The sequence below is a fragment of the Elgaria multicarinata genome, chromosome 3 (genome assembly GCF_023053635.1).
Source record: "Elgaria multicarinata webbii isolate HBS135686 ecotype San Diego chromosome 3, rElgMul1.1.pri, whole genome shotgun sequence".
NCBI lineage: Eukaryota > Metazoa > Chordata > Lepidosauria > Squamata > Anguidae > Elgaria > Elgaria multicarinata.
In genome coordinates, this window is record NC_086173.1 from 64,638,216 (window position 1) to 64,665,711 (window position 27,496).

Genomic DNA, 27,496 nt, shown 5'->3' on the forward strand with positions numbered 1-27,496 from the left:
GAAATACGGTACTGTATTGCTGGAAGTGTGACAGCAGCCACACTGGCACTTAACACTGCAATCCTATGCATGTTTACTCAGATGTGCCATTCTGTCCATTTAAATTATTTCCAGGTAACTAAATAAGACTGCAGCTAAAGTTTACAAAGCTTTTACCATCAAGAAGCAACAAACAAGGCAAAAAGATGGGTTTGGTATAACGTTTTTAAAAGTGCAGAGAGAAAAAAAACAAGGCTTTATTTGAATAGATGGTACACAACATTCTTGAACATTTAATTTCAAGCAAACTGCAAAGTTGAATCATTTTTTTTCTTATTCAAGTCTACTAAACGAAGGAGGCATAGTTACATTGTATACAGATGTAAAAGGTAGCATGGCGCAAAGCTTAAATATTAAGCAACTAAAGCAAAAGGTGAAAAGCAATACATTACTTCTACCACTAAAATTTCCCTGACAATATTATTTCAAGGTGTAAAACAAGGCAGTTGCAGTTCCTCATGAGTAACTATGAAATAGCCAGCTTGTCTATTTTTCAAACTTACCTCCATTTCACTCATAAGGTAAAATCTTGCAGCTCTCCAACATCACACTGTGTTATGGATATAAAACGGGCAGTGTTGGTGCTCTTGAAGAAGGAATAAGAGTGCTTAGCTAAAAGTAGGAAGTTGTTTATGCAGGCACTGCTGGCTCTACCATTATCAATCCAGATATGTACCCTTGTTTGTACAGCCCAAGACCATTTTCCTGAGTAGAAACTATCACTTTGTGCCATGGTTACCCTCCCAAGGTATATGTACCTTCTCCAGCGAAGACACCCCCCCCCAGCCCTTCTTTAAATAAAAAGGATGCATTAAAGCAGCATTTTGTTTCTAGAGGCAAATAACATTACACTGACTCACTCCGGTATCTTTTTTGACCTCCCCAAATTAGTAACCCTCTTGAATGTTAAACTGTGGCGACCGTCTATGCCATTTTTCTTTTGCTTTGCCTGCAAGTAGAAAGAGTACTGCAAAACAATTGCTTGTCATCCTTTAAAAACCACCTATAGTTTTTTGTGAAAAACTGCACTGTTTTATAAATAGTTTTTTTTTTATGATTTCACAGACCATTACTAAATCTTTAATATATAATTATATTGTACTATACTTCATACATCTTTCCCAACTTTAGAATGCTATTTAAAAAATATAAATCTGTTGCCAAATAAAGCCAAAGGGAAAACTTATGATTGCAACAACATGCATGGAAATGATGAAGCTGACACTTCAGTTTGTATTTGCTGGTATGCATAACTTTGGGGAAAAGATTTTTTTTCTGTTAACCTGGCAATAGTTGTCTTAATGCCATGCAAGACTGATACATCTGTGCATAGAAGGGATCTTTATATTTTCATGGCAACTTGATGTTAGTACCAGCCTTGAGATTATGCATTCATTTTGACATCACCCTATCAAGCTCCCTAGTGAATCGTGCTCTGCTCTTAAGAAAATTAAATACAAGTTAAGGTATGCATACCTTGAAAAGAGAAGCAGAATAAAAAAAAATACTGAACAATTATTTCCTTTTGACAGTGAGAATTAGGTATACCCGCAACGATTAGGAATACCTTACACCTGTTGAAATGTGGAACCAAATTGCAGATAAATAAGTCCCATTGAGAGAAAAAAATGATGGGGTGGGGATCCTTCAGTGTAAACCAACTAACCTTGGTAATGCTAAAACCCCATCTAGCTAAAGTTCATTGTGAATAAGTCCCAGTGGAATATATTAGTTATGACTAAGTCATGACTAACTTGAAGTGCAATATATCACTGTGTCAGAAAGGAAATGTTACCACTCCATCTTAGCAATAACTGTTCTTTACGCTGCATACTATGAGATAATCACAGGCAGATAAACGTCCTTTCCCATTGCATTTTAAAAAAATGATCCTCATTGCTGGCCATCCAAGAAACAATTTCCACAAGGGACATCTTTGCCATAACCACTCGAGTTACATACACTATTGCCACCATCTCTATAAAAAAAACTTGGTCTCAAACCAGGACGGTCAGTACTTGTCACCACAGTTGAATCTGGACATGCTTCGAGTAAAAGGTTACAGCTCTGCTAACACCTGCACTAAATACTAACATTTGTTAAGATGTAAAATATAACACGTTAAGAACAAAAGTAAAGGTTCAGAAGTTTACAGCCAACTTTCCAGGTGTCTTGACTCCATCGCTGGGGCCTATTCAGACTATCACATTTGAAGAGTAAGAGTACACTTTGTGATTCTTCATACAAGTAATTCAAGTGGTTCCTTGCATGTTCATTTTGAACAGGCTCCTTGGCTCATGCCTTATTTATTGCAAAAAAAGTTTACAAAATATTTTCTAACACTGCAAATTCCTAAGTGAAATGTACAATTAAGTACAAGTTTCCTGGAAATGGGGTAAGTTTCTTTTAAAAAATGAACACCAATTCTTTCCCAGTGTATACCATGATCTAGATTCCAGAGGAAAATGGAATTTCAGATGTATGTCACTTCTGGTTAGCTTATCCTCTTCATGCCAGTGCAGGGAGGTTCCATAAATACAGCAGGTGACTAATGTCTCTGAGCTGGAAAGGAGAGAAAAATGGTACAAATTAGCAACGAAACCCTATTTCTACACCATCTTAAAAGGACTTTAGAGCAGTTCATATTTCTAATCAGTCACAGCTTATTTGTTTAAGTAGTTGGGGAGGAATTTTTACTATGCCTATACAAATAAATCTGATAGTTAACACACCAAGAGCAGTCAACAGCCCATTTTCATTCTTTTAAATGTCACAGTCCTTGCAACAACCCTGCAAGCTTGGTCAAAATTATCTCCATATTGCAGATGGGTATAAGTATGCCCTGCCCAACAACACCTAATGAGATCATGGCAGAGGTAACATTTGAAAGAGCACCTAACCAAAGCCACACCAGCTCTCATTTCTGTAAGATCTGCTGCCGCCATAGGTTAAAAGTATGTACTCAAGGCATGTCTAACTGATTTAAGTCCATAGTTTGTGGCTTAGTTGCGTATATTTTCATATCATGGTGCGAACTGCATACATGTGCCAAGGTATCAAATTTAATATATAAATGGAAAATTGTCTATCTAACTTCAAAAGAGGGGGTTGCTAAAAAGGAAGTTGCAAGGTGGAGTCAAGAGGGTCTAATCTCTCCAGACCGCTTTGGGGCTTCTGAAAATTACAATAATTGAAGCTCAGCCTGAATGTATACCTGAGGACTAGGTAGCACAAAGTATTTTTAAAGTATTTTTTAAATTTTATTTAAAGTGTTACAGGAAAAAAATGAGTACAAACAATCCCCTAACACTTAATATCAAACCAATAATTATATGTATATTATAATATACAAAGAAAAGGAAATAGAAAAAAAGGTTGATTGATATAATTACAAGGGGAAGGAAGCTTAATCGAATTAGAAAGAAACATTAAAAGGAAAAAGAAGGAAAAGGAAAATTAAAAGGAGAGAAAATAAAATAAAAAATATACATGTGCTGTACAGTATAGGTAGAACAAAGTCCAACAGGGCACCAGCATGGTTAATGAGGTGAGTCAAGGAAGCTATTAAGAGAAAATAAGACTTCCTTGAGAAAATGGAATGACGAGAGAGAAAAAAGGAAAACAAACTTCCACAAAAGGAAATAGCATGTAAGAAATAAGGGTGCAAAAATAAATTTGCATAGCATATTACTAATAATACTAATGCCAACAAAAATGCTTTTAATGGATCAGAAGCAGGAAAACAGCTACAGGAAGTTGCATGCTTGTTAGTGAAACATCTGTTCTAAGTAAATCGGTGGAAAGCATGATCGAAGATAAAATTATCAAGCATAAAGAGGGAACATGGCTTCTGCAAAGGTAAGTCCTGTCTCACTAACCTTTTTCAATTTATTGTGAATATTGACAATGGTTGTCAATAAACATGTGGAAGGCTGATCTGGTAGACACCATGAATATTCAAGCTGTGACTGCAGCTTGTCATGTCACCCAAACACAAGAACCACGGATTATACAAGGATTAAACAACCCTTGTATAATCCTAACACAGATCATGGTTTCTGTGAAGGTTATTTAACCCTTCCATAACCCATGATGTACAGGTTTGGACGACACAACGTGCCACGGTCATGGCTTGAGTATTCAGGATAGCATCTGAGGGCACTGTGGCAAACTCAGTCTGAATCAGAAATATAGTGCTTTGGAATAATTTACTCTGGACAACAGAGATGTCAGAAAATACTGAAACAGAAAGGGGAAAGGTAAAAAGCAACATTTTCTCACACAGCCTCTTCCATTAACTCATTTCTATGAGAAAGATCAAGCTTTTAACGTAAGTCAGGACAGTAGAATCATGTTATATACAGTACTGCCCCCCTCCCCACTGCTACCTGCAGGGGAGGCAGGACAAAGGCAACACAGGAAAGTACTACTGGCCACTAACTGTAGAGCCAAACTGTCAGTTGGATCAAAAATGTGCCTTGAATGATAGACATGCTTGTGCAATGTGCTTCCTGAATTCCCAGTTCCCACATCCTGCTGCAGCCCCCTCCCCGATCCCTGTGCTTGCCTCATCCAATGCCATCCTAGAGCATCCTGTTCCTTAAGAGCAGTTTTTTTTGGAGGGCATAGGGAGGGAGCTTGAAAACCCCACCACATGAACACAACTCCACTTGTGCTTTATTGCATCCAACCCAGTATCCTCAATATCAAAGGGCTCAGAGAAGAGTATGTCCATTCCAGTATGAAAGGATGAATCTGCTAGGAAGACACCATCCATAACAGACTTACCCTTTTAATTTTTTGTTTCAGAATTTGTGCTTGGGAGTGCTACCATGGCATTCCTGTAACACTGGCGTCACTGCTGATATGTCCCATCCTAAGTACTTACATGACGACACAGCAAATCTTGGGATAGGGCTATTAGTCTAGGAACAAACACCATGATCCATTCCTTGGAATCATGCAACATAAAGAATTAAGATTCCACAACACACTGCACTTTTACAGAGCCAAAGCTGCTAAAACAATTCAGTCAGCCAGGACTGGGAACAAAAAGATTTACGCTGTAAGATAGAAGCTGCCAGGAATCCTATTTTGGGGGCACCACAGGGATCTGCAATCCACTCAAAGAAGCAGCCCAACCTGTCCATATAGGATGATTGCATGCACAACACTTTGCCATGCTGCTCAACATTTCCTTCGCACACCATTACCCCTAGACACAGTGACTCCTGCAACTTGACTGTGTTTTTGAGTAGTCCCCTGCAAAAACAGGCCACTTGGGGACAATGAATGGAAGCAAGGGCAGAGCTCTGAATGACATCAGGAATCACAAATTAAGACAGAAGCTCTTCATATCTTCTGGAAGCACCACAGCTCAAATGGGCTCAAGATAATCAAGCCAAGGAAATTAGGAAAACCTAGGCTGCAAACAGAGGGCATTAGAAGACCAGCCCATTGGATGGAAACAAAATTAAAGACAAACAAGAATTCAGCAAGACACCTTCCACAACAAATAGTGGTGAAATGACATTGCTGAGGATTTTCCTTTTGCGTCAACCTTCGTTTCTGATGAAAGTGGGCAGAGGATTCAAGTCTGAAAGAGGGCATCTGATCCATGCTTTTTAACACCCACCTTTTGGCCTCTGTGAGTCTAGTATTCTTGTACTGATACCATATTTCCTTAGTTTGATTCATGGATACACAGCACATCTCTTTAAAGAGGGCATTTTGTATTTAAAAATGTGTAATAATCCTGTATGGCAGAGTCTGTGCTTTTGATCATCATCCATTTTGAGAAGCTAAACGCTGTTTTGGCTGACTTAATGAAAGTCCACTTGCTTCAAAGTATACAACCCACAACATAATGGACTCCTGGCTCTTGAACTACCTTTGGGTATATTTTTAAAAGGCAGAAAAAGCTGGAATTTTCTTCACAGCAGCTTATATTTGATATTATCACTCAGACAGAAAAGACAAGTTTTCATCTCTTTCAGGCTGCAATCCTATTCAAACGTAATGGAGTAAACACCGCTAATTCAGTGGGATTTACTCCTGAGTAAACATATACAGGTTCATGCTATTAGTTAATGAAAGAAGTCAATTCTGACAACGCAATTCTATGTTACTCAGAAGTTAGGCACCAATAGGTTTTAGTCCTAGGAAAGTTTGCATAGGATTGTGGCTTAAAATGACTATTTATCATTCTACCAGCAAATATACTTTACAATAAACAAATTACTTGCCCCACTTTGTATTCTCTGTTTCATGATACAATATAGTCCCATTAATGTTCAAAAAGAAAACACCAAGACTCTTAGGTGAAAGCTCCACCGGAAGACAGCTGGCTGAGCTCTGTCCCTTAAGATAAATAAATTACAGCCAAACTAGATGAGCTAGCAGTCTGCGATTAGATCTTCAGACATATTTTTCTTCGCTTAAAGGCAGTGGGTTGTGTATGTGTGGTGCTGGGGGTTTTAACCCTTTCTTCAACTTAAACTGCCTCTCTGGGAAATTATTTTGGCTGCAGAGAGGAAAGCACAGGTATCTGGATTGTACCTGTCTCCTCCACCCCCAGCTAATAGCAGCTAGGGCGAGACAATTTAAGTCTCCCAGATTGAAGCTATCTATAGCTACATTTTAGCCATTCTTTTCTTCTTCTTTTTTAAAAAATGGAAAATCACATTGTGGTTCTTCTACATCATATCGACTATGGCCTTTAGTGAAGATACCGTATTTCTTCAATTGTAAGACGCACACGAATTTCAGTACCACCAACAGAAAAAAAAAACCCTAAGACACACCCACGATTCTAAGACGCACCCCATTTTTAGAGATGTTTATATGGGGGGAAAAATGTGTCTTAGCATCGAAGAAATAGGGTACAATAGCAGTGGTATAGTTAATTGTAAGACCTGGCATAATTCAGCAAATATTAGTCACAAGTAAGTCCCACTGAAATAAATCTGATGAGTTAGTGGCATTAATTTCTGTTGCATTGCTTTTAATGGGACTTAGTGGTACTGCCAAATTGACCAATTTTGAACAAACTAAATAACTATTTCCACAGGCATGGGAGGGTTGGATTTGTTCCTCTTGAATCATAGCCCTCCATGTCACAATCACATGGCAAAGAGCTTTTGAATCTGAGGCTACAAAGTACCCAACATGATGATGGATGGGCTGGATATGCAGAGGGCATGAATACTGTAACGACCCCTGAGGGTCGTAGTGCGCCATAATGCACAAATATACATTTCACCCTCCTGCAGGACCAGACAGGTCACCAAGCGATGGAAAGTGAGGATTACCCTCCCTGCAACAGCATCTCCAAGTGCATTGCGTTTTCTGATTCATGTCAGCCATTCAAATTATAAGAGACGAGTGCACTCACACCCTACTGGATGGGACTCTCCCTCAGATATGCCCAGCCCACTGAGAAAATGCCTGCTCCTACCTGCATAGTGCTGCATCTTAAGAACATGTACTGGATCAGACCAAAAGCCAATCTAATCCAATATTCAGTTCCAACAGTGACCAATCAGATGCTTATAGGAACCTCCAAACCAGATCATGAATGTAGTGGCACCCACCTACCCACCCATGCATGTTCCTCAGAAACTATACAGACACATATTAGCTTGGACACGGAAGGTCACATATAGCCCTCATGACTAATAGCCATTGGTAGTATTCTCCTTCGTTAATTTGTCTAATCGACTTTGAAAGTTGTCAGCCATAACTAGTTTAACTGTTACTTCATGAACAAATACTTCCTTTTATCTGTCTTGATTCTCCGGCCATTCAGTTTCAAGGGTCATTCACTTTACCAATTGAGGTTTCTATGTTCTCCTGATGCAAATTCAAACTTGTGCTTTATCTCTGTCCCATCAAAGCTTTTTTTGGATTCTTTATGGGGAAAACTTAAATAGCCCAAATAATTCAGCAGCCACAACAAATCCATTATGTATTCCAATTTTACTTCAAATCCAGCACTGCCTGCTTATTACAGATTAATATTAAGTCATCAGTGGAGCAGTATATATGAATTCAAGGCGTATATATGAATTAGGGTGGATTCCTGCATTGAGCAGCGGGTTGGACTCGATGGCCTTATAGGACCCTTCCAACTCTACTATTCTATGATTCTATGAATTCTTCTAAAGCAGCTGCAGCAAGCCCGTTACTTTGTCATTTTTCTTTGTGCTGGCTTACTACTTTCCAGCTGTACAGAAATATTTTTCATCTAATGACTACTTCACCTGCATTTATAGTCTAGGCTGTTTACTACTACTTTTGCAATAGATTACTTCCTTATCACTGAGCTTGGAAGTAGCAGTGATTTCTCATTTGCTTTACACTAATGAATATATGTATCTTTTAAGCTGCCTTTCTGTCATTTGACCTTTCCTAAGTGTGCCTTTGGCCCATTACCAAGCTGTGAGAGGACTTGTCTACAGAGCAGATTAACACGTACTAAAAGGATGCTAAAATAAACATGCTGGTTAATCCTTGTTAAAATTCGTCTTTGTGTAAATTACTAGGGCTGTAATCCAGAGCGGCATGTGCACACATTTCTAAAGTTTGTTCTGAATTCCAAAATTTGTTCTGAATTTTATACTGGCCTCACTCTGCACTGGTCATACAGGAAGATTAATTTAGCTATACATCCTATACTTATTATGCCAGATCTAAGTAATGCCAAGATGTTTATTCATGTGAAGTCTACCTAAAACAAGGGCTACAGACTAAAATTAATCAGAGAATCGTTCCCCACCCCACCCCAAAGGGCTGTTCATTTTAATACATCTCCTTGCACTTCCAAAGCAATCTAATTAAGGCAGCAGCTTTTGTAGACTATATTCCACTTCATTAAATCATAATAAAAGTGTAGTCTAAGGTGCTATAAGGCCTTTGTTGTTTTTACTGCAACAGACTAATACAGCAATCCCTGATAAGTTTTAATACAAGTACTTCATTAAAAACTGCAGGTGGCAAGTGCCATTTTAGAAGAAGCATCTCTCCTATGCAAAAAAGGGGTGTGTGTGATTCTAAGATTGTTTGCTGCCACATGTGTATCATCAAAACACAAGTCCTATGTGTCTCCTCTTTTAGAACTATTCTCGTATGCAAGTTTAAGCAGATTTAAGTCAATCAACAAAAACTTGCATGATTAACATTTCTTTAATCTGGTGACAGCCCTACTTAAATTGTAACTGCAATCCGGCAAAGACCTGGGCATTTGACTTCCACTCAAACGCGAACACACAACTTGTGCAAGACGGTGACCATAAGATTCTTCCCCCCTCCCCCCCCCCAAAAAAAACATGGATAAAAGACAGCAATAAGGGACTTGAGTGCTCCTGTTACCAGCCAGTTGCCTGCAGTTGTTTTCCTTGAGGGAACAAACCAGTCATTCTATCATTAATTCAATTCCATTGCACAATAAATTACCCCATAGTTTTAGATTTGGATGTGAAGCACTAAAAGTTATGCTGAAATAAACCATTTTTAAAAGACAAAACAACTTTCATCAGGTTTTAAGCTTTAGCTTCCTTCGCGTGTGTACAAGGACACATTTAGTGTGTCCTCCATTAAAGAAATAGCTGGTTGAAGTGGAAGAAACTGCCTGAAACCATTTGCCCTCAATAATTTACAAGCCATAGGGTTGCACAGAAATCACAGCAGTGTCTCGATGTCAGAATTTAAACAGAACTTTTTAATCTAACAATTTGATTATTTTAGCCATATTTCAAGTTTGAATACAAAGACACTGATCATGTAGGATGTGTATGTATGCCATCAATTTCTGTCACATTCTCCACTGCAGCTCCCACCACCCATTCCCTCAAAAGCTGCACCAGAAGGTCCTGTAATCCTGAGTCAATTATTCTGGGAAGGGGAACACAGGAGACTGCAGATTGATGAATGTCAGCAAGAGCACTGCCTTGGCAAATGTAAAAATATTCTCTGCTCATACAGCAGGGCCTGGAGTTCAAGCCCGTTTCCCTCCCCCTCCCGGTAGTTTGGTGCCCCTTCTTGAACAGCTGCTTTTGCCTCCACATCTGGAAGCAATATTTAAAATGTCACACTAGTCCATTTGACGCCTTGCAGCAAATGGATTGATAGTTGTTACATATTGCATGACATCTCTATGGTTTATAAAATTAAACCACATAGGCCAAGGAAGCCAGCCAGTTAAGAGTCCTGTGCCAGTCATGTCAGAATGTCAGTAAAGAATTCCAGAATTCAAACAGATCAGAGAAGCAAGTATTTTCAAAATACCAAGTTGAGAGCGCTAGGTAGTTTGAGAAAAACAAGGGTGGCATCTAATTAAGTTATCCTGATAACAGAACTACTTCTGTCAACAGAACAGGGCTAGAGGAGGGGACACAGCTCCCAATCCTCCCTGTAGAGTTCTTCAGCACCCTCAAAATCTGCTCTGGAAGATTGGGACTCTCCAAAGCAGATTGGCTGTGTGTATGGAGGACAAAGCCCACCGCACAAGTGGGCTTCGGCTTGTGTGATGTTGGACTTTGCCCAAACAATTACATTTAAAACGAAGAATAATTTCTGCTTAATACTAGTCTGTTATGTATGACCTGCCAAATTGCAACCTCTGGGCTTAAGTTGGGGATTTCATTCTTCTGTGGAGTTAGAAACATCATCGTTTTAAAGACATGGCGCAATTTAACTCCAGTTCTCACCAAGTCTTGAGAAATCAATTATATTCATAGTAGTACTGTAAATATGGAAGGCTGCATCTATTCAATATGACAGCCTTTCCCAATCTGGTGCCCTCCAGATGTTTGGACTGCAATTCCCAGTATTCTTGACCATTGGATGTGCATAACCAAGCATTAACTTCAAGCTTTGGCCACATGCTCCCTCTGAGAGTTGGTTTGCGCATTATGAAATTAGCGGGCACACCCATGTACACCTATCAATTTCATGTGTATAATGGCCCTGAGTTAAGCTGCATGTTTAAATTTGTAGTAAGCACTAAAAGCAGTCTGCTACATTGTGCATTTTTTAAAAAATCCTGAGTACAGCCTGCATTAAAAGAAACCATAGACTACATTTTTGCTAATTTAGTTAAATACTGCATTTGTTTCTGTTTGCAGGAAAGAATACACAGAACAGGAGTGAAACAGGATTGCATGCTATTAATTTTGTGTGTTTTCTAATTTCAAAAAGCATTGACTGAATGCAAATTTCTCTATAGGTCTGGAAATTTATGATCACGTAAGAATTATTGCAAGGGGTGTTTCAGGAAAGCTGAGAAACTAGTTGGAGCAGGTTTCAAAACTATGTACACAGCATCAGAATAAGCAGCTAAAACTTCGTGATTTTGAATAAAATGAATCAAGTTTGAATATTAGGGAAAAAACCATACCTTAGCATCAAACTGTCCAACAGAGCCTTTAGTCATTAAATCTTTGGAATGTGTATTTGAGATACACAGATCTGAGTTTAGTTTAGCTTCAAGTCTTTTCTTTCTTTTTTTAAAAAAACAAATGCCTACTCATAAAACTGTGATGTGAGTTTCTTGGGAATAAAATTAGGCACTTTTAACAATAGTATAATCAAAACAAGTACAAACTAACTGAGCCCATTAGAAAGTGTGGTGTTTGTGAATCGACTGCATTAAAATGCCCAGTGCATAGCATGAGACATGTGAAGACCGAATAGCAATTTGACACTGAGATTAAGAACCATCAAATGGTAGAAAGTAGTTATATTACTAAAAAAAAATTGGGGTCAGGGGGTAAGTACAATGAAAATGATTTTCTTAGGGGGAACAGACAGCTGAATTAATTTTTCAAAAAGTAGAACCTTATTTATATTTTGAACACCAATAATATTTTATATGCAGTTAGTGAAGCTAGTTTGGATACTGTTGATTGAGAAAAAAATTGTTTCTTTTAAAATATCTCCTAGATAATGTGTAAACAGAAAACAGCCTTGTTTCCTGATTTTTTCAAAGCTTTTTGAGAAACACACACAACTAATTAGATTTAGTCAATTTTATTTACAGGTTTTTTTGTACATTTCAGAGCATTACACAATTACATTTTCCATATTTTCTGACCTGCAAACAGATACCTTAAATGGAAATATTTTTTTAAAAATATGCAGTTCGGTACATCCAAATGCAACAATTACACATCTGACAGTTCACAAAGTGTAATTTACTAGGACGTAACCTAAGAATTTAAGAACAAGTAGTCAGGGGGGAAAATCTGACTTATTTACACAACACAAATTCTCTCAAACTAAAGCCACAGGACAACTGTCCTAGGAGTTCCCCCCACCCCACCCCATAGGAAGTTATGATTCACACCTAATGCAGCATTAACAGCCCTTGATCCCAAATATGGAAGGACTAGCCAGACCTGCCTGTGAGCAAGGGGCTTCCTCTTAACTTGCCAAGTTCATACTTCTGTCCGTGGGTGCATAGCATAACAGTGTTTGGAAAGAAGTTATCACCAAGACCATTTACTAATGATTAGACATTTCTAACAGAGTTCAAATTAAACTGGTTTCTAAAAAGTTTTAAAGTGGCCAGTGGGAATGAAAGTATTTTTTAGGCATAGGCTGAACTCTTTGGGCCCACTCCCACTATTAGGGGTAAAAACTGAAACAACATTCAAGGCTTGGACAGGACCTAGGCATCTGCATTTAAGGTGGACCATCCAGTTCATGTCTTACAACTTCCATTTCTTGTGTTAACTGCCGCTCCCCACCCCTTTCCACACATTGAAATGGTATATATAGTGGGTAGAAACTAGTAAAAATTCCCTGCAAATAAATTGCTCTTCAGCTGAGGTTATGGCTCCTGTGCATGGGGTGATCAGAGGAATTTTAACTTTTACCAAAAAAATGCAAGAGTCCTCTTGAAAAATACTGAGATCTCACTTTAGGTTAAATTTGATTGCATGTACAAGTTGTTAAGTATAACTTTCAGTCAAGACATTGCTACAAATGGAAATTTCAGTATAAAAAAAGCAGCCAACTGAGTGCAATTTTTGTGTTTAATTGGCCAAGTCCTTCATGGTATTTTAACTAGGCTATACATTTCAAGGAGCCTCCACATTTCTTGCCTACCTTACTTTTCATGTTCATGTTTCAAACTGTGTCAGCAGGGCCCGAACTTCAGGAGTTAGCTGCTTAGCAGCCTTGGCTGCTTCTGTAATGGCCTTGCGGTAAAGACCTTTTCTCTTCTTATTAAATCGCGACTGAAAGTTTTCTAAAAAGGGGGAAAGCTGTGAAAGAGCAAGGAAAGATGTTGTTGGGGACCCAAACCATGAAATACGAGCTTCCTGTCGGACTAAAAGACCATTATCTTTTCGGCTCACAGTTATAGTAAGTATACGGGCTGGCCACCATGGGAAGCCATAGATCTTGGCCCACACAATGTCTCCTACACATATGGTCCTGCCATCTGGTGTGACACATTTAGAGACATTTTTTGAAAAGACTTTCATTTTCAAAGAATTACTGAGCTTTTTCTCTTCCTTTGAAGAGGCCGAGGAGGAGGAGGAGGAAGGTGCATGCATGCTGCCTGGAGGAAAATCAAAGCTTTCAGTAGTGCTACACTCAGAGTTGGTGGATTTCAAGTCATCTGTGCTATCACTACTACACACTGATGCACTGGAAGCGTCAGATTTCTTTTTATTAAGGGTCATGTAAACCGTTATATTGCTTTTGCTGCCTCTCTTGCCCAGTGTCTGCTGTTCATCCTGATCAACAGGAACATGCACTTCATTTGTGTCCTGAACCTCACTGCTGGCCTCTTCAGGGCCTTCTGAGGGGCTCTGATTTTCTGAAGGGGCCTCACCTGCTGAGCGGGTAGAGGAGCAGCGAGACTGGGGCTTAGCTGCCATCTTGCCACTCTGCAATTTCTCAAGCCCTGTCTTGAGAGAGGAGTCGTTTTCTTCATTTCGGTACCTTTGTGGCTTTAGACGCAATCGTGGAGGCAGGGAACCTGAGCTGGTGTTCTGAAGACGCCGTGTGAAGTGGACCTTTGAATGTGCATTTTTGGAAGTAGAGGTTGCACTCTGTTTCTTTTGTGCCTTCTCTTTGGCTATTTTCAAAACTTCCCGAGCTTTTGCATGATCCATGTTTTTGCTCTGGAGAACCTTTTTAGTATTTAACTGCATTTTTGATGTATTTGCTTGAGTGGGAACTTTGACTACTCTGCTTCTGCTGGCAACAGTTGCAACTTTGACCACAGAATTCTTTTTCTGGCTTTCATTTTGGCTTTTCCCATCAACTTTATGATCAGTTTTAATTTTTTTATTCACAGTAGTTATGCTCTCGTTCCTTCGTTTTCTATCCTCATACCTTGAGGAGTCACTTGCATTGCTGCCCTTCTTAATTTCTTTTTTTTCTGCAACAATACTGTTCTTACATTTGTCACACAAGACCTGTCTGGGTCGTAGTTTGATAGCATTCATAATAGAAGTGGGTTCCTCCCTGTACATTTTCCGCTTGGGCCGTTTAATTTTCCGAGGTGGAGGCTGAGGTATTGACTGGTTATATGTGTCCCTGATAAACAAAGGAGGAGGATATGGTGCTCCCTCATGGAAAAGTGGAGGTGGCTTGGAAGTCCATAGGCTTTTAGCCAGGCTAGGTTCTGATGGCTGGACGGGGGAAGAGTCTGTGACGACACCATTGGCTTCACACTTCACCTGGGTCTCATCTTGGAATGATTTACTTTGGAGCTGCATTGCTTCAGGTTTATCCTTGTACTCCCTTTTGGGAAATATGGTCACAGGGATTCCATGGGGTCCAAACCTTAATGAGAGAGACATACACAGAGTTAACTGACAATCTACTCAACTTATCCGAACAGTCCATAAAAAGACATTTCTGGATATCATCATTAGCTAACGTTCAGAGTTCATGAAGTCAAGCTTGTTTTAGAACACACATCACCAGGCTTGACCAGAATACCTTCTAAAAAAACAAACCAAGGGTAAGTATTCATCTAGCAAAAAAACCCTGCTTCCCTTTGCTTCCCTTTCTAACTTTTTTCATCCCCCCTAGAGCAGTGATTTTAAAACTTGCTGTCTTGAAGAAACTCCATTCACATTGACATTCATTTATTTATTTATTTATTTATTGCACTTATATACCGCTCCCATAGCCAGGGCTCTCTGGGCAGTTTACAGAAATTCTAAAATTAAGATTAAAACGAGTATACAAAATTTAAAATTCTAAAACACAGAACATGCACACATAATGCATTAAAAACTGTTAAAAACTATAACATGTGGGTAATTAAGATGTGCCGCCATATGCCTGGGCAAAGAGGAAAGTCTTAACCTGGCGCCGGAAAGATAGCAGCGTTGGCGCCAGGCGAGCCTCATCAGGGAGATCATTCCAACCCCTTGTGGGTTGCAGAAGATTCTGGGCCCACTCCAATGCCAGGAGATATTGACTAAGCCTACTGGGTCTCATCCTTGCCATGTAAATTGAGGGTACAATGCAGAATAGCAGAAAAGTTGCCTTTTAGAAAAGTTTGTCCCCAATTACTAGCTTTCTCATGTTTCTATGGATTTTTTTAAAACAACAACAACAACAACCCAATGCTCTAGAGAGGCTAACCATCTGCATCTTGTTCTAAGAGGTTACAGAACTGGAACAGAGTTGAACCAGAGTTGTCTTTCAAATATTCTGTTCTCACATAAGTTTTTTTCTTACATTCTTATCACTTCTGTGATTCCTGTGGTTCAACTGCATGTTTACGCTGCCAAGAAGGGGTGGGGAGGGCATGGAAAGGCAAGAATCCACAGGAAAATATTAATCCGTTTTGCTGGCAAGCCTTAACTATTACCCTAGTCTTTGCGCACGCGCATGTGTGTACACACTATTTTGTATATTGTTTTCAAAGTAGTATGAAGTTGGCAGCTCTGCTCTTTCTTCATCCCTACAGCAAGTCTTTAGAATTGAAAAAACACAGATATGAGGATCACATTATAAAGTATTAGGAATGGGCAGTTCAGACAGATTTACTTTCTGCTCAAGCATTCAGACCTGACCACAAATGAATGAAATACACAGCCTGGGTCAAAAGGATGCTTAGCAACACTTCTTGCATCACCAAGAACCTAAGATAGCATTTCACTGTTCCACTATGGGCTTGCTCATTCCATTTTAGCTTGCAGTGACTTCCCCAATTACTTTTGCTTTGCAAACAGAATTATGCAAAATGTGCATTAATTTTAAAGCTAACCCCACAATTTGATGGGACAAGCCTCACATGCACAGCTCTTACGTTTTAACTGGGGCCTTGTAGTGCAATTCGGCAAAATTGTAGACAGCATGGTTATGGCTATCAAGGCTACAATCCTATGTCCATGACTCTGGCAGTAAACCCCACTGAGCTCAATGAGATTTGATTCAGAGTAGACGTGTATAGGATTATTCGGTAAAAGTATAGCACAGCTTCATTCCCTTCTTGAAGATGTCTCTACTGATTCTGTGGTATGTCCTTACTAGCAACTTTTGCCTCCAGTTCTCCACAGTTCTTGCTTGCAACAACTCCAAAAAACTTTCAAAATATATACTTATTACCAAACCCTTTGCCCAAAGTACAACAAATCAGACAAAACTTTACCAAATTCTTTAAATTCAATACCAACATGAAACTGTTTTTGTAACTTCTGATGTAGCGAAACCAGTATCCTTGATTTTACACTGAACTCTCTGGGCGGGCTGTCATACTGTTGATATGTTAACACTTTGCTACCTTGCATTACTATAAGGACTATTCCATGCTCAGCAAAAGCACAGTGGGGAAGTAGGTACTTCGCATCTTTTGGTCATAGCACAACTTTCTGACTGGCTCTACTCACATATTGCACAAGTTTTGAGCTGCATCTAGTTGTGACCAAACATCTCAATGGATGGCTTATTTACAGTTTCTTATAAAGCAGCTCATTATTTTGCAGTTGTGGTCTGCACTATAGTGAACATATACGGCCTTCTGATACAAAAAAATGCAATACACATCCTGAATTTTCAAATATTCCACTCATGTTCCATATATACCCAAATATACAATAACAGGTAAAGAAATGGGGCTATAAATATGATCAAGGGAAACATCCTTCCCTACAAGGATAGGCTAAAGTATCTGGGCTTTTTTCATTCCGCTCTACTGTCCTTCCATCTGCCTAATATTCCCAGCTGGCATTTGAATTTACTCCTTACTCCATTCCATCTTTGCCTGGTCTTCCACATCTCTCTCCCCTTCCTCACACAAGGAAAGTGAGATGGGTAGGTTGGTTTATCAAATCCCAATTTGGTAATTGCAGAATATAATTCCATTCAATCTTCTCTATTCACATTACATCAAGCACCAAAAAAGCTGACCAATAAATCAAGACAATTTACAGAGGAGAAGGTTGAAGGAACTGCCTGCCACTGCTGAGGATAGGATAGGACGTATTTCGGGCAAAAGGAGACTCATAAATTTATTAAAACGTTGAGCAAATGGCATAAATACTTCCTACTTAGTCTTCCTTTATTATTCTCTCATATCTGAACTTTAACTTTTTAATCTTTCTTGCTGAAGCAATTTTACTAAAAATCTCCATTGAACTTTAGCTATAGACAAATCCATTGTGTCTTGATGAAACGTCTGATGCCATGACAAAATGCTCCTAAGCACAAGGCTATTGTAGCGTTCTTGATGCCCTATCAAGAGATCAAAGATCTTTAAAAAGCAGAGATGAGTAGAAAGTACAAACTCACAAACAGCCATTATTCAGATTAAGATAATGGTAGATGTCAACAGATTCTGACATGACCATTTCTTTCTTCTTCACAGGAATGTGTGTTGTAAATTTCTGGTTAAAAACTGTACTTCTACAATACAAATGAAAGATGAGGCAAATGCATTACTCCAGCATCATCACTGTGCCATATGAGCTCACACATAGCCTTTTAAGAGATGTCTCAGCAACGACCTACTGGAATTAGCAGGTTCATAATACATGTGTTAGCAGTGGCAATATGTGATGTATGGGAATCAGTGGAAAAGACAAACTCAGGAAACGGGTACATTTATGACCCAATTTTCAAGCTTCCTATGAAACAGTGGGCCTAGATCTGGCAATTAGTAGCCCTTTTAGGATAATGCCCTTGATCTCAATTCTGAGCTGCATTGTGTGAAATATAAATGTGCTAGCAAAAACATGACCCCTGTCTTGTGTTAGAACTCCGAGTTGCCATTTACAGAATTTTCAGATTTCAAATTTAGAAAAGCAATAAAATGCCAGATGAACAGATTTTTATGAAAAGTGCTCTTGACTGATAAGTAAAAAAACACCACCTTTGCTTTGTAAGACAATGCACTGTGAACATACCTTTATAACAACCTGCTCCATAATTGTATTGACTTGTTTGCCAAGTTAATGTTTTCGTTGCAATTCTAAATTGTGGGGCTAATTTACTAGGAGAATCATTTTGAGAAAGGGCTAAAAAAGCATACTACATATAGCAAATCTAGTCTGAATATTCTTTCCCTAACGAATATACTACCTCAACTTGCTCTCTACTACAACAAAGCAGAGGTATCTCAGATAGTCCTGCACTGTTCTTTGAAGCAGAAGGAACAGCAGTGCCTCCCACTGTACACCCACTTCAAAGTGACTTATTTATGCAACTTCAAGGGGAAAAGCAGAGGCAAAGTTTTTTACTCTTTGTTAAAAGACGAAATAAAATGTGCTAAAGACAAGCTGGCAATACAACACTGCGTGAACTTAAAATTGCATTGTAACCAACATTCTTGGTTTACAATGATTATGAGAAATAACTTGCTGTCTTTATTTCAGTTCTTTGCTTTTCTGGCTTTGTATTTTTCTTTTCTAGCTAACCTCAGAACACTGACGTTACTTTCCTACTCGACTCTTCCCACATAGATTTCATACCTGCAAAACAGAATGTAATGCAAGACACTTGACTTCATCCCTGAAAGGCATGATTATAAAAACACACACATTATGCGTTAGAAGATGGCCACCTTCAGCCTATTCGCTGAGTGAACAGACCGCTTATATTAAGGTAAGCTGAATAAAGTTGACTGTTCACAAAAAAGCAACATGTGCCAAACTCACTATGGAGCACATGAAATCATATGATAAACTGGTAATCTGGGATAGTGCATGGCAAAGTTTGTACAGAAAAGAAGGTTTTTAAGTCACCCTGTAAACTACTGCAAATGTGTGCCAGTAGAAAGAAGATTCATTATGCCTTGTCAAATGCTACAGTCCCACAATTCGCATACAAGCAGCACCATACTGTAAGATAAACTGTCTTCTATATCCATCAAAGAACAAAACATGGTCCTTACTATTACCCTGTTCACATGTACAAGCAGCAAATCGTGGGTAAATTAATCCATGATTTCATGCAGCCATTTTGAATGTTCAAACCCCAATCAGGCTGATTGGGGATTGCCACATGACATCGAAACCTGAAAATTATAGGATAATTGTAAGTTAAACAACCTAGTTAACCCACAATTAGTAATTAGGTTAACTGTGGGTTGTTTAACGTATGTTTAACCTATACTGTCCAGGTTCAGACATCGCAATTACAGGGGCTAAATATTCAAAAAGGTTGCAGAACCTTCCCAGCACATGCCACAGCAAATTATGGGGTTAATTAACCCAGGATCTACAGTCATTACGTGTGAACAACCCCTATGTCATCCTTTGTTTCTAAAGAAGACTATAAAATGGGAATGTTTTATACCACACCAACTTGATAACCACCAGCAAAAATCCAATGAAATATTCTAATATATCCAAAGCTCTGTACAGGTAGTTAATGTTTCATAACATTTATCAAACTGAGCAAACTACACATTCTACAGTTAATGGGTTGCATTCATTGGTGTCCATCTAATGACAAAAAGGATTCACTCTCCCTACTTCCTTGCAGCCTCCTCCAAATCTGCTCGAGAGGGTATGGGGATCTTCCAGGGAGGATTTGGAGGAAGTGAAATCCCGCTTGCACAATGTTAGTTATCACCCTCTGTTTTAAGGTAAGGGCCAGCATTCTGTATTGGACAGAGCTACTTTTGGACCCAGGTTCAAGTTGCTGTTCAGTAATGACGCACACAGGATAACTTTGACCAAGTTACATCTAAAGTATCTGCTCACAAAAGTATTAGAATTACACATATGAATCTACATTGTAGATGACTATAGGAAATATTCGTTTCAATATACTTGAGAGGACCTCTTCTAACATCTAGATGATTTTCTTTGCCTCAAGAAGTGGTGCCAGGGAACTGCATGTTCCCAAAAGCAAGTTATAAAAGCAACAGTTTTCAAATGAAGGACAAGCAGATTTCTCAGGCTGTTGCACACTGTTGCTAGGGAAAGTCAACTACATCTTTGGCTCTCCGGCCCTCAAAGCAAGCTACACACTCCAACTATTGTGATAACTGGCAGGGTTGTGATTCAACAAGGTGATTTTCTTCCCTGACTTGTTCATTTATTCCTCTTTCTAACCTCTTTTAAAAATGCTTTGTTTCCCCATGGCCCTGATGTCTTACACTAGGGCCCATATTCATGATTTAAGCCTTAAAGCAAGGGAGTTGGCCCTTGTAGAAGACAACAAAAGTGCCTGTCGTTTACAATGAATGAATGCAAAGAATCCCCCCACCCACCCCTCAGTACAGAATTAGTGTTGCAAGGCTCTGCTTATTAACACTGACCTTTTTGGCAAAGTTCTTAGAACCCCTGCTATCAATTCATAGGTTCATCCAAGGCCAGACTGTCACCTCAGAGAACATCTAAGAAACAATTTCTACATACATCAAATGTGCTATTTCTCTATAAATATGGGGAAACTTCTGGCCCTCCCACACAGATAGGCATAAGGCTCTTAAAAATGGAGGACCCAACATTTCCCCCTTTCTTGCTCCCAGCAGTCCTAGGGGCAGCTGCAGGTCCAACTAGTAATCATCACATGACCTGCAGAGCCTAATTTGAACATCTGTAGAGCCCTCCTCTCCCATCTTGGGAGTCTGAACCTGCAAACATTTACTTCACCATCTAGTCAGGTTCCCCCCCTTTCTTTATTCTCCTCCCAACCCCACTTTTTATAACATCTTGCCTAGTGAAAAGGAGACCTCAAAAGCTTTGAGATCTTTCAGTTGAACTAATAAAGCTATTGCACTAATATGCATTTTGGGACATAGGTAAGTGCTTGCATCTGGACACCGTGGAAAAGATAGATGCACTGCATGACTGGAAATCTCAAAATATTTCTCTCTCTCTCTCTCTCTCTCTCATACACACACACACACACACACACACACAAACTCATCATCTAGATGGTGTTGTTGACATGCTTACAAGTGTACTCAAAGATGGTGACCGAAGTACAAGGCCAACGTGATTCTTCTTCAAAACGGAAAAAATATGAATGAATATTTTCGTGCTGGGTGCATGCAGTAGGGAGCCAATATACACAGCAGCATCCTTACATGAGTACCTGTGGCAAAAGATACATTATCATCCAGCAACTCTCCCCCACCCCCAGTACAGAGGTCGATTATTTCTGAGGTGAAGTTAGAAACAATGTGAAAGAGCAGTCAAACACCATCACTACACTTGTCTTGCTTTTTCATAATATAAGTAAAGCCAAGTGCAGTTCTATACAACCACTGGTAGAAAACAGGTGAAAACTATGGGGCAACTCTTTGCTACTGCTACTAAGAGCTGGAGGGATGTGTGTGTCCCAACTTTAAAATTGTACTAAAAACTTAAGAGTGGGATCTGAATAGGGTGATGGCGTTCTGGCACTGGCTCAGTCCAGCAGGGCCAAAGGGTTCCCCTTCCAGTCTCTTCACTTTGGGTGGAACCAAAAGGAAAAACTAAACGAACGACAGGAAATAAGTATTAACAAGGAGTAGATGAGGTTGGAGAAAGACCCGGGATGGGGGGGGGGGCTCTTCTGTTCGCAAGTATCAGAGGAGAGGGAAGTAGACCACGAGGCCACTTGCTACAGGAGCCCTCTGGCCCCCCTTGGAGGAGGCATAAAACCAAACACCTCATGGCTCGCCCCATCTCCTCTACGCAGCCATCCAGAAGGTGATCGAGGAGGCCCTGTTTGGAGGAGAAGTAAAAGGAGAAAGAGCCCTTAGGTCAAAGGAATCCAGGGGCGGGATGGGCTCACTTTCGTAACACGGGGAGGTCCGGCCAGGGCGGGAGGAAAGAGCCGTTGGGGCGCGCACGGCCAAGCTCTCACCTTTTGGAGAGGTCCATGAGGACCCCGGAGAATAGCTTCTCCCCGAACCGGAAAGACACCACCAGCGCGTCCTCGATGATGTGATCCAGAGTGACCAGCACCTCCGAGCCCGGCAGCAACAGCGCCTCTTCCTCCTCTCCATCGGCCACCGCCGGCTCCACAGCCACCGGGAGCTCCTGCGCCACGACGGTGGTGTCGGTACTGATCGTGGCGGCAGCAGTAGCAGCATCCGGCTCCTCCTCCTCCGGCCGCGGCGGCTCCTCCCCGGGCTCCGGCCCCGCGGGGCCCCCAGCTGCAGGCTGCGGCGGCAGCGGCAAGCAGGGCTGCGGCGACTTCTCCTCCTCTTCTTCCCGGGGAAGCTCAGGGAGCCCCGCAGTGAGCGTGCAGGGCTGCGGCGGCTCCCCCACGGGGCCCGGGCTGGGCTGGGCCTGCGGCAGGTCTCGCGTCCCTGCTGGGCTCCTGGGTGGAGGTGGCGGCGGCTCCTCGGCCTCCCCACCCGGAGCTGGTTCCGGCTCCTCCCTGGCGTCAAGCACCGCAGACTCCACGGCGGCCTGAGTGCCGGCAGGGAGTGGGTCTGCGCCGGCCTCACTGCCCGGAATGGGCTCGGCTTCGCCGGCTCCCCCATCACCCGGCACCGCTGCAGTCGCAGCCACGGCCGCCATTTTCTCTGCTATGCCTTCCTCCTCCCTCTACCAGCAGCGGGATCGATAACCGCGGCCTTCTTCGCCCGCCTGGAAAGGGAGGGGGCTACCGCCCACCGAGGGGAGGGCACGTACCTTGCCGCTTCTAAGCGCCTATTGGTAGCACGGGAAATCCATCAAGCCTTGAACGTCGTTCCCATTGGGTAGGAGAGGAAACGTTGATCTTGAGGGCAGGAAGAGAAAACCAGGGGCGGGGCTACTGGTATCTGTGTCGAGAAAGATCAAAAGGGGGCAGGTTAATGAGCAGCTCTTGTTCTATTCGTAGAGGAGAAAAAAATTGGCCCGCCCATCTCGTTGAAGCTGCTCATTGGTTCGGTAAGATGTCTGGTGAAATGTAGGTTTGGGAGCAAGCTAGAAGCCGTGGTCGCGTAGGGCTTGTTAGTTGCTCTCTGATTGGGGGTTTGCAAGATTTCTCTTGATGGAGCTCCTTAAGGAGGGTGGGAGAGAACGGAAGGAAAAAACCCTTCACCCACACATTTACCAGAACGCGGTTGATGGTATCTATTCCTGGCCTTGGAACAGGCAAACAGAAAAATAGAGCGCAACAGGAAGATTGAACGTGCAGTGTGCTTTGAGAGCAAGGGGAGCAGAAAAACTCGAAAGCTCTAAGACCAGGAACTTGTGCAATCGATTATCGGCACTAGCAACAATAAACATAGAGGAACAAGTGGGTAAACCTGTGATATGTAGCGTCAGCTTTCTCTGCCAATCAGAATGCCAGAAATAAAGTGATGAGAACAGAGAAAACCTTAGACCTTCTTTAGACATTTCCCGTGCATGCTTCCTCAAGGAAGCCTGCCTCGTTCTGGAGAAAGGTGGAAAAGGGAGTAAGGCCCTATAGAACCTACTTGGAATGTGTTCAGTTGAGCTTAATGGATTTGCTCCTGAGAACACGAGTGGGAACAGGCTGTATAACAAAAGTAGAAGTGGGAACAGGACAAAAGAGAATTATGGTTGCAAATCCCAAAATTGGGGTGTACATAATTCTCTTTATTATTTTTGTTTCCCTATCTAACTACGTCTGAAACTTTCTAGGTGCATAGAAGTAGGAATCTGTGTCTTGATTTAAAACTTGTGCTATTAATACATAAAGGATAATAACATAATTTATTTTTAAGGAACCTTCTCAAATCACATTTTAAACGTATTGAAAGTTTTATGCCTAAAATGCAAGCAGTGTGAGAATCTTCAAAATGGCTGTCCAGTATTGAGAGCATGTTTCAAGCTGTTCTCAAAAACTACAACATAAAACATGCAGTTGCTGAAGGAAAGGTGTCTACAGGAGTTCCTGGGCCTAGGTCAAAGAAAAGCTTTGGGGGCACGTCAGTATTTGCCTGTGCAAACACACTTCCAAACCTACATACAGATACACACCCAATAACAATACCCCAGACCATGCCAGCTGCTCCCTCTCTGTATAACGGGATTATTTGAGCATCAGAAAGAGACACCCTTCTATGTTTAACAGAATAGTGGAACTTCATTCCTCTTGCCCTGCACCTCCAGAGGATTTTTATAGTTAACGATGAAAACACTGCTCTCCACAGTATTATGAATCATAAATCCTTAGGTCTACAGCCTCCTGCATATAGAACAGCATTAACATTCTGAATAGGCCCTAAATAAGAAATGTGCTGTCGCTACATGTACATAACAATGTTAAAAGAGGTGGAGTGAGACAGAGATGATGAGGAAAATTAACTGGAATAGATCTATTCTGGCAGCTTCTGCCAAAAGTTCTGGAACAATTGCAGCCCCCTTTCTTGCCCGAAAAGATGCTCAAAACTACAAGGTGTGCAGAAATGGTGTGTGAATCCTTGAAAGTGGTTCTTAATTCTGCATTCGTAGAAAGGGTCAGGCGTGATGTCACTCAGAAACCCAATTCTGTTCTGGCCACTTCCCTTGGTCCTGATTTTGTATATTGTTTTTGCATTTGCTCAAATTCATTCCTTGTTGGCCTAATCTCACCTAATTGTTTTGTTATCTATGTTTCTCTTTCTTGCCTCCCTTTGCTATCTCTCCTTTGCCAATTGCCAAGATGCAGAAAGTTATTTGCAAAAGGAAGATTTTTCTTCTTCTTACGTTGCTCTGGAAGGCACCACATATGCTGCGTATGTTCTATATATAAAACAACACTTTTGAATCCTCAGCATGATAGCTGTCACCAACCTGGTGCCCTCCAATACTTGGTGCCCTGGTGTTGGACTACAATTCCCATTGTACCAAGTCAGCATGGCCATTGGGGTGCCAAGGTTGGGGAAGGCTTTTTTTTTTTTTTAAATGACAACTAAAGCCCCTTATTTATTTTGTGAACATTTCTTTTGAAAGTACTGCAAGCTTTTCAGAATTTCAAATTATACTATGAATGAGGTCCTTAAATGACTGAGCCAGGACCATTTTTTTTCAGTTGCTGTCTCTGACAATGAAAAGATTCTGTGACTATGAAAAGATTCTAATTGACTGCCAATGGCCAGTAGGCCTAGATATAACATCTGTATTTAGCATAACAACTGGTGAATTAAAAGATTATGCTCTCAGCATTTGGGTAGCTTATTCATGTAAGATGTTTTTGTGTTGAGGAAAGAGTTGTTGAGCTGTGTAATTTCCAACTCAAAAGAAAAGCAAGAGTGTAATCAATATAACAGGGGAGAGGCCAAGACATATCAAGGTCCTTCCATGATGGAGTTTTGTTTTATTTTTTGCTCAGTAACTAGTTGTTAATCAGTTAGTCTTTCTTCAAGGTTGCACTTCTGTTATGAGAACATTTGGAATCCTATAAATTCTTTCCTTGGACCCCTTGATCTCAACAGGGCTTACTTCTGAGTAGACATGCATTGGAAATCACTTATTTTAGCACTGGTAAAATGGTCCCTCCATTGCTGAGTCAGTGAATTGTAAAAATATTTGCATTTTTTAATGTATGTATTTATGGGAAATTTTAATATCCCATTGATTAGGAGCAGGATAATTGCAGTCCTATGCATAATAATCTGCACTGAACTCAGAGGTATTTATTTCTAACTGCATAAGTTGTATTGTAAACCAGACTGAGCTTTATCAAAAGATCTTCAGCCAGCTGGAATGCAACCTTTAGCTTTTAATTAGAAATTTAAACAATCTTGCAAAGCAGTATTGCATCCAAACTGCTAGAGTGAAGTGGAAACTCCATCTAAGAAAAAGAAATGTCCAACCTCTAATTATTTTTCTCATTCTTTCTCATAAACAATAGTAAAACTTGAAAACCTCATTATCACCTCATCTACTTGTTTTAGAGCAAGGAGGACCCCTCCTTGGTCCTCCAGCAGATGGTGTAATCACTCCTGTTCTGAAAAAGCCCTAGAGCTGTGCCCCCATGTTATAACTCCCACCCCCATCCGCGTGTAGCAATCCTAGTCAGGGAAAGAGGAGCATCAAACTTGCTGAGGGGGATGGTTATAGATTCTACTGTCCCCTGCCAGAAATCCCAATATCTGTCCCATTCCTGCTAATCAGATAGGGTGTGAGGAAATGTGGGTGTGGCTCCCTGAGGTTTCATGGGCTTCACACAGAGCAACCAAAGCCCACTTGTGTCCTGTAAGGTCCACGTTGCCCACTTGTAGGCTAAAAAACAATGATTTGCCAAGACCATCAAATGAGCATCATGACTGAGTGGGGAACTGAATCCAGGGCTCCCGAGCATGTCCACTATGACACCACAATAGGGAGGCAACCCGGTCCCCCCAGATGTTTTAGACTAGAACACCCACAATCCTTAACTCTTGCCCGTGCTGACTGGAAGTTATAGGAGTTGTAGTCCAAAACATCTGGAGGGCACCAGGTTGACTAACCTCTCCCCTCCATGTAACATTGCTGCTCCCCATACATTTTGAGAGGGCAAAATATTGTTCTGGAAGGCACCAATTTAAGGCTTGAAGGAATGTTAAAGTACAAATAAAGTGAGATTTTTATTTTTTAAAAAAGATGTGGTAGAAGGCACCTTCTACATGGTCCTAAATTAGGGGGAGTGCAAGAATGCATTTCACATTATCAGAAAATCACCAAAAATTCATGGGATTAAGCTGGTGTTAAAGTGTTCCGTTTTTGATATTTTTGTTTTTAATCTCTCAGCTTAATCAGGCTATGCTATTAATCATCCCCATAGTTAGCAAAAATGCAGGGTGTTTTGTTTTGCTAAACTATGAATTATGAAAAGTATCTGTAAAATATAGCCTCATGTGCTGCCGCATATATCAGGATCCCTAAATGAATTTGAAAAGCTGGATAGTTAAATTGATATGCTATAGCCAGGATCCAACAAAGGACGCTGCTTGTTCTGCACACTCAAGGAGATTTGACTTTCTGTTTTTCAAACTGCAGACCTCCATTCCGCATGGCAAACCATGTTTTTGGATCTGATTCAAAAGCAGCTTGTAATATGACATGTGGGTGTATGTATTATTATTATTTTAAAAAACAACCTGTCAAAAATCTTACTGGGTGTG

General features: G+C 40.6%; 1 protein-coding gene across 3 annotated transcripts; it reads right to left on the reverse strand.

Annotated features, from left to right (window-relative positions):
- Positions 1 to 204: 204 nt before the first annotated feature.
- Positions 205 to 23,043, reverse strand: PWWP2A (PWWP domain containing 2A). 3 transcript variants are annotated; one of them, XM_063120532.1, is made up of 3 exons: positions 22,315 to 23,043; positions 13,880 to 14,838; positions 205 to 2,601 (listed from the first exon to the last, which is right to left on the reverse strand). In XM_063120532.1, exons 1-3 carry the CDS (start codon positions 22,974 to 22,976, stop codon positions 2,588 to 2,590), a joined length of 1,635 nt encoding a protein of 544 aa, XP_062976602.1. In that variant the 5' UTR covers positions 22,977 to 23,043; the 3' UTR covers positions 205 to 2,587. The 3 variants fall into 3 exon arrangements, with proteins under 3 accessions (XP_062976602.1, XP_062976601.1, XP_062976600.1); XM_063120531.1 differs by having other exon boundaries at positions 13,147 to 14,838; XM_063120530.1 differs by lacking the exon at positions 205 to 2,601 and having other exon boundaries at positions 12,051 to 14,838.
- Positions 23,044 to 27,496: the final 4,453 nt, after the last annotated feature.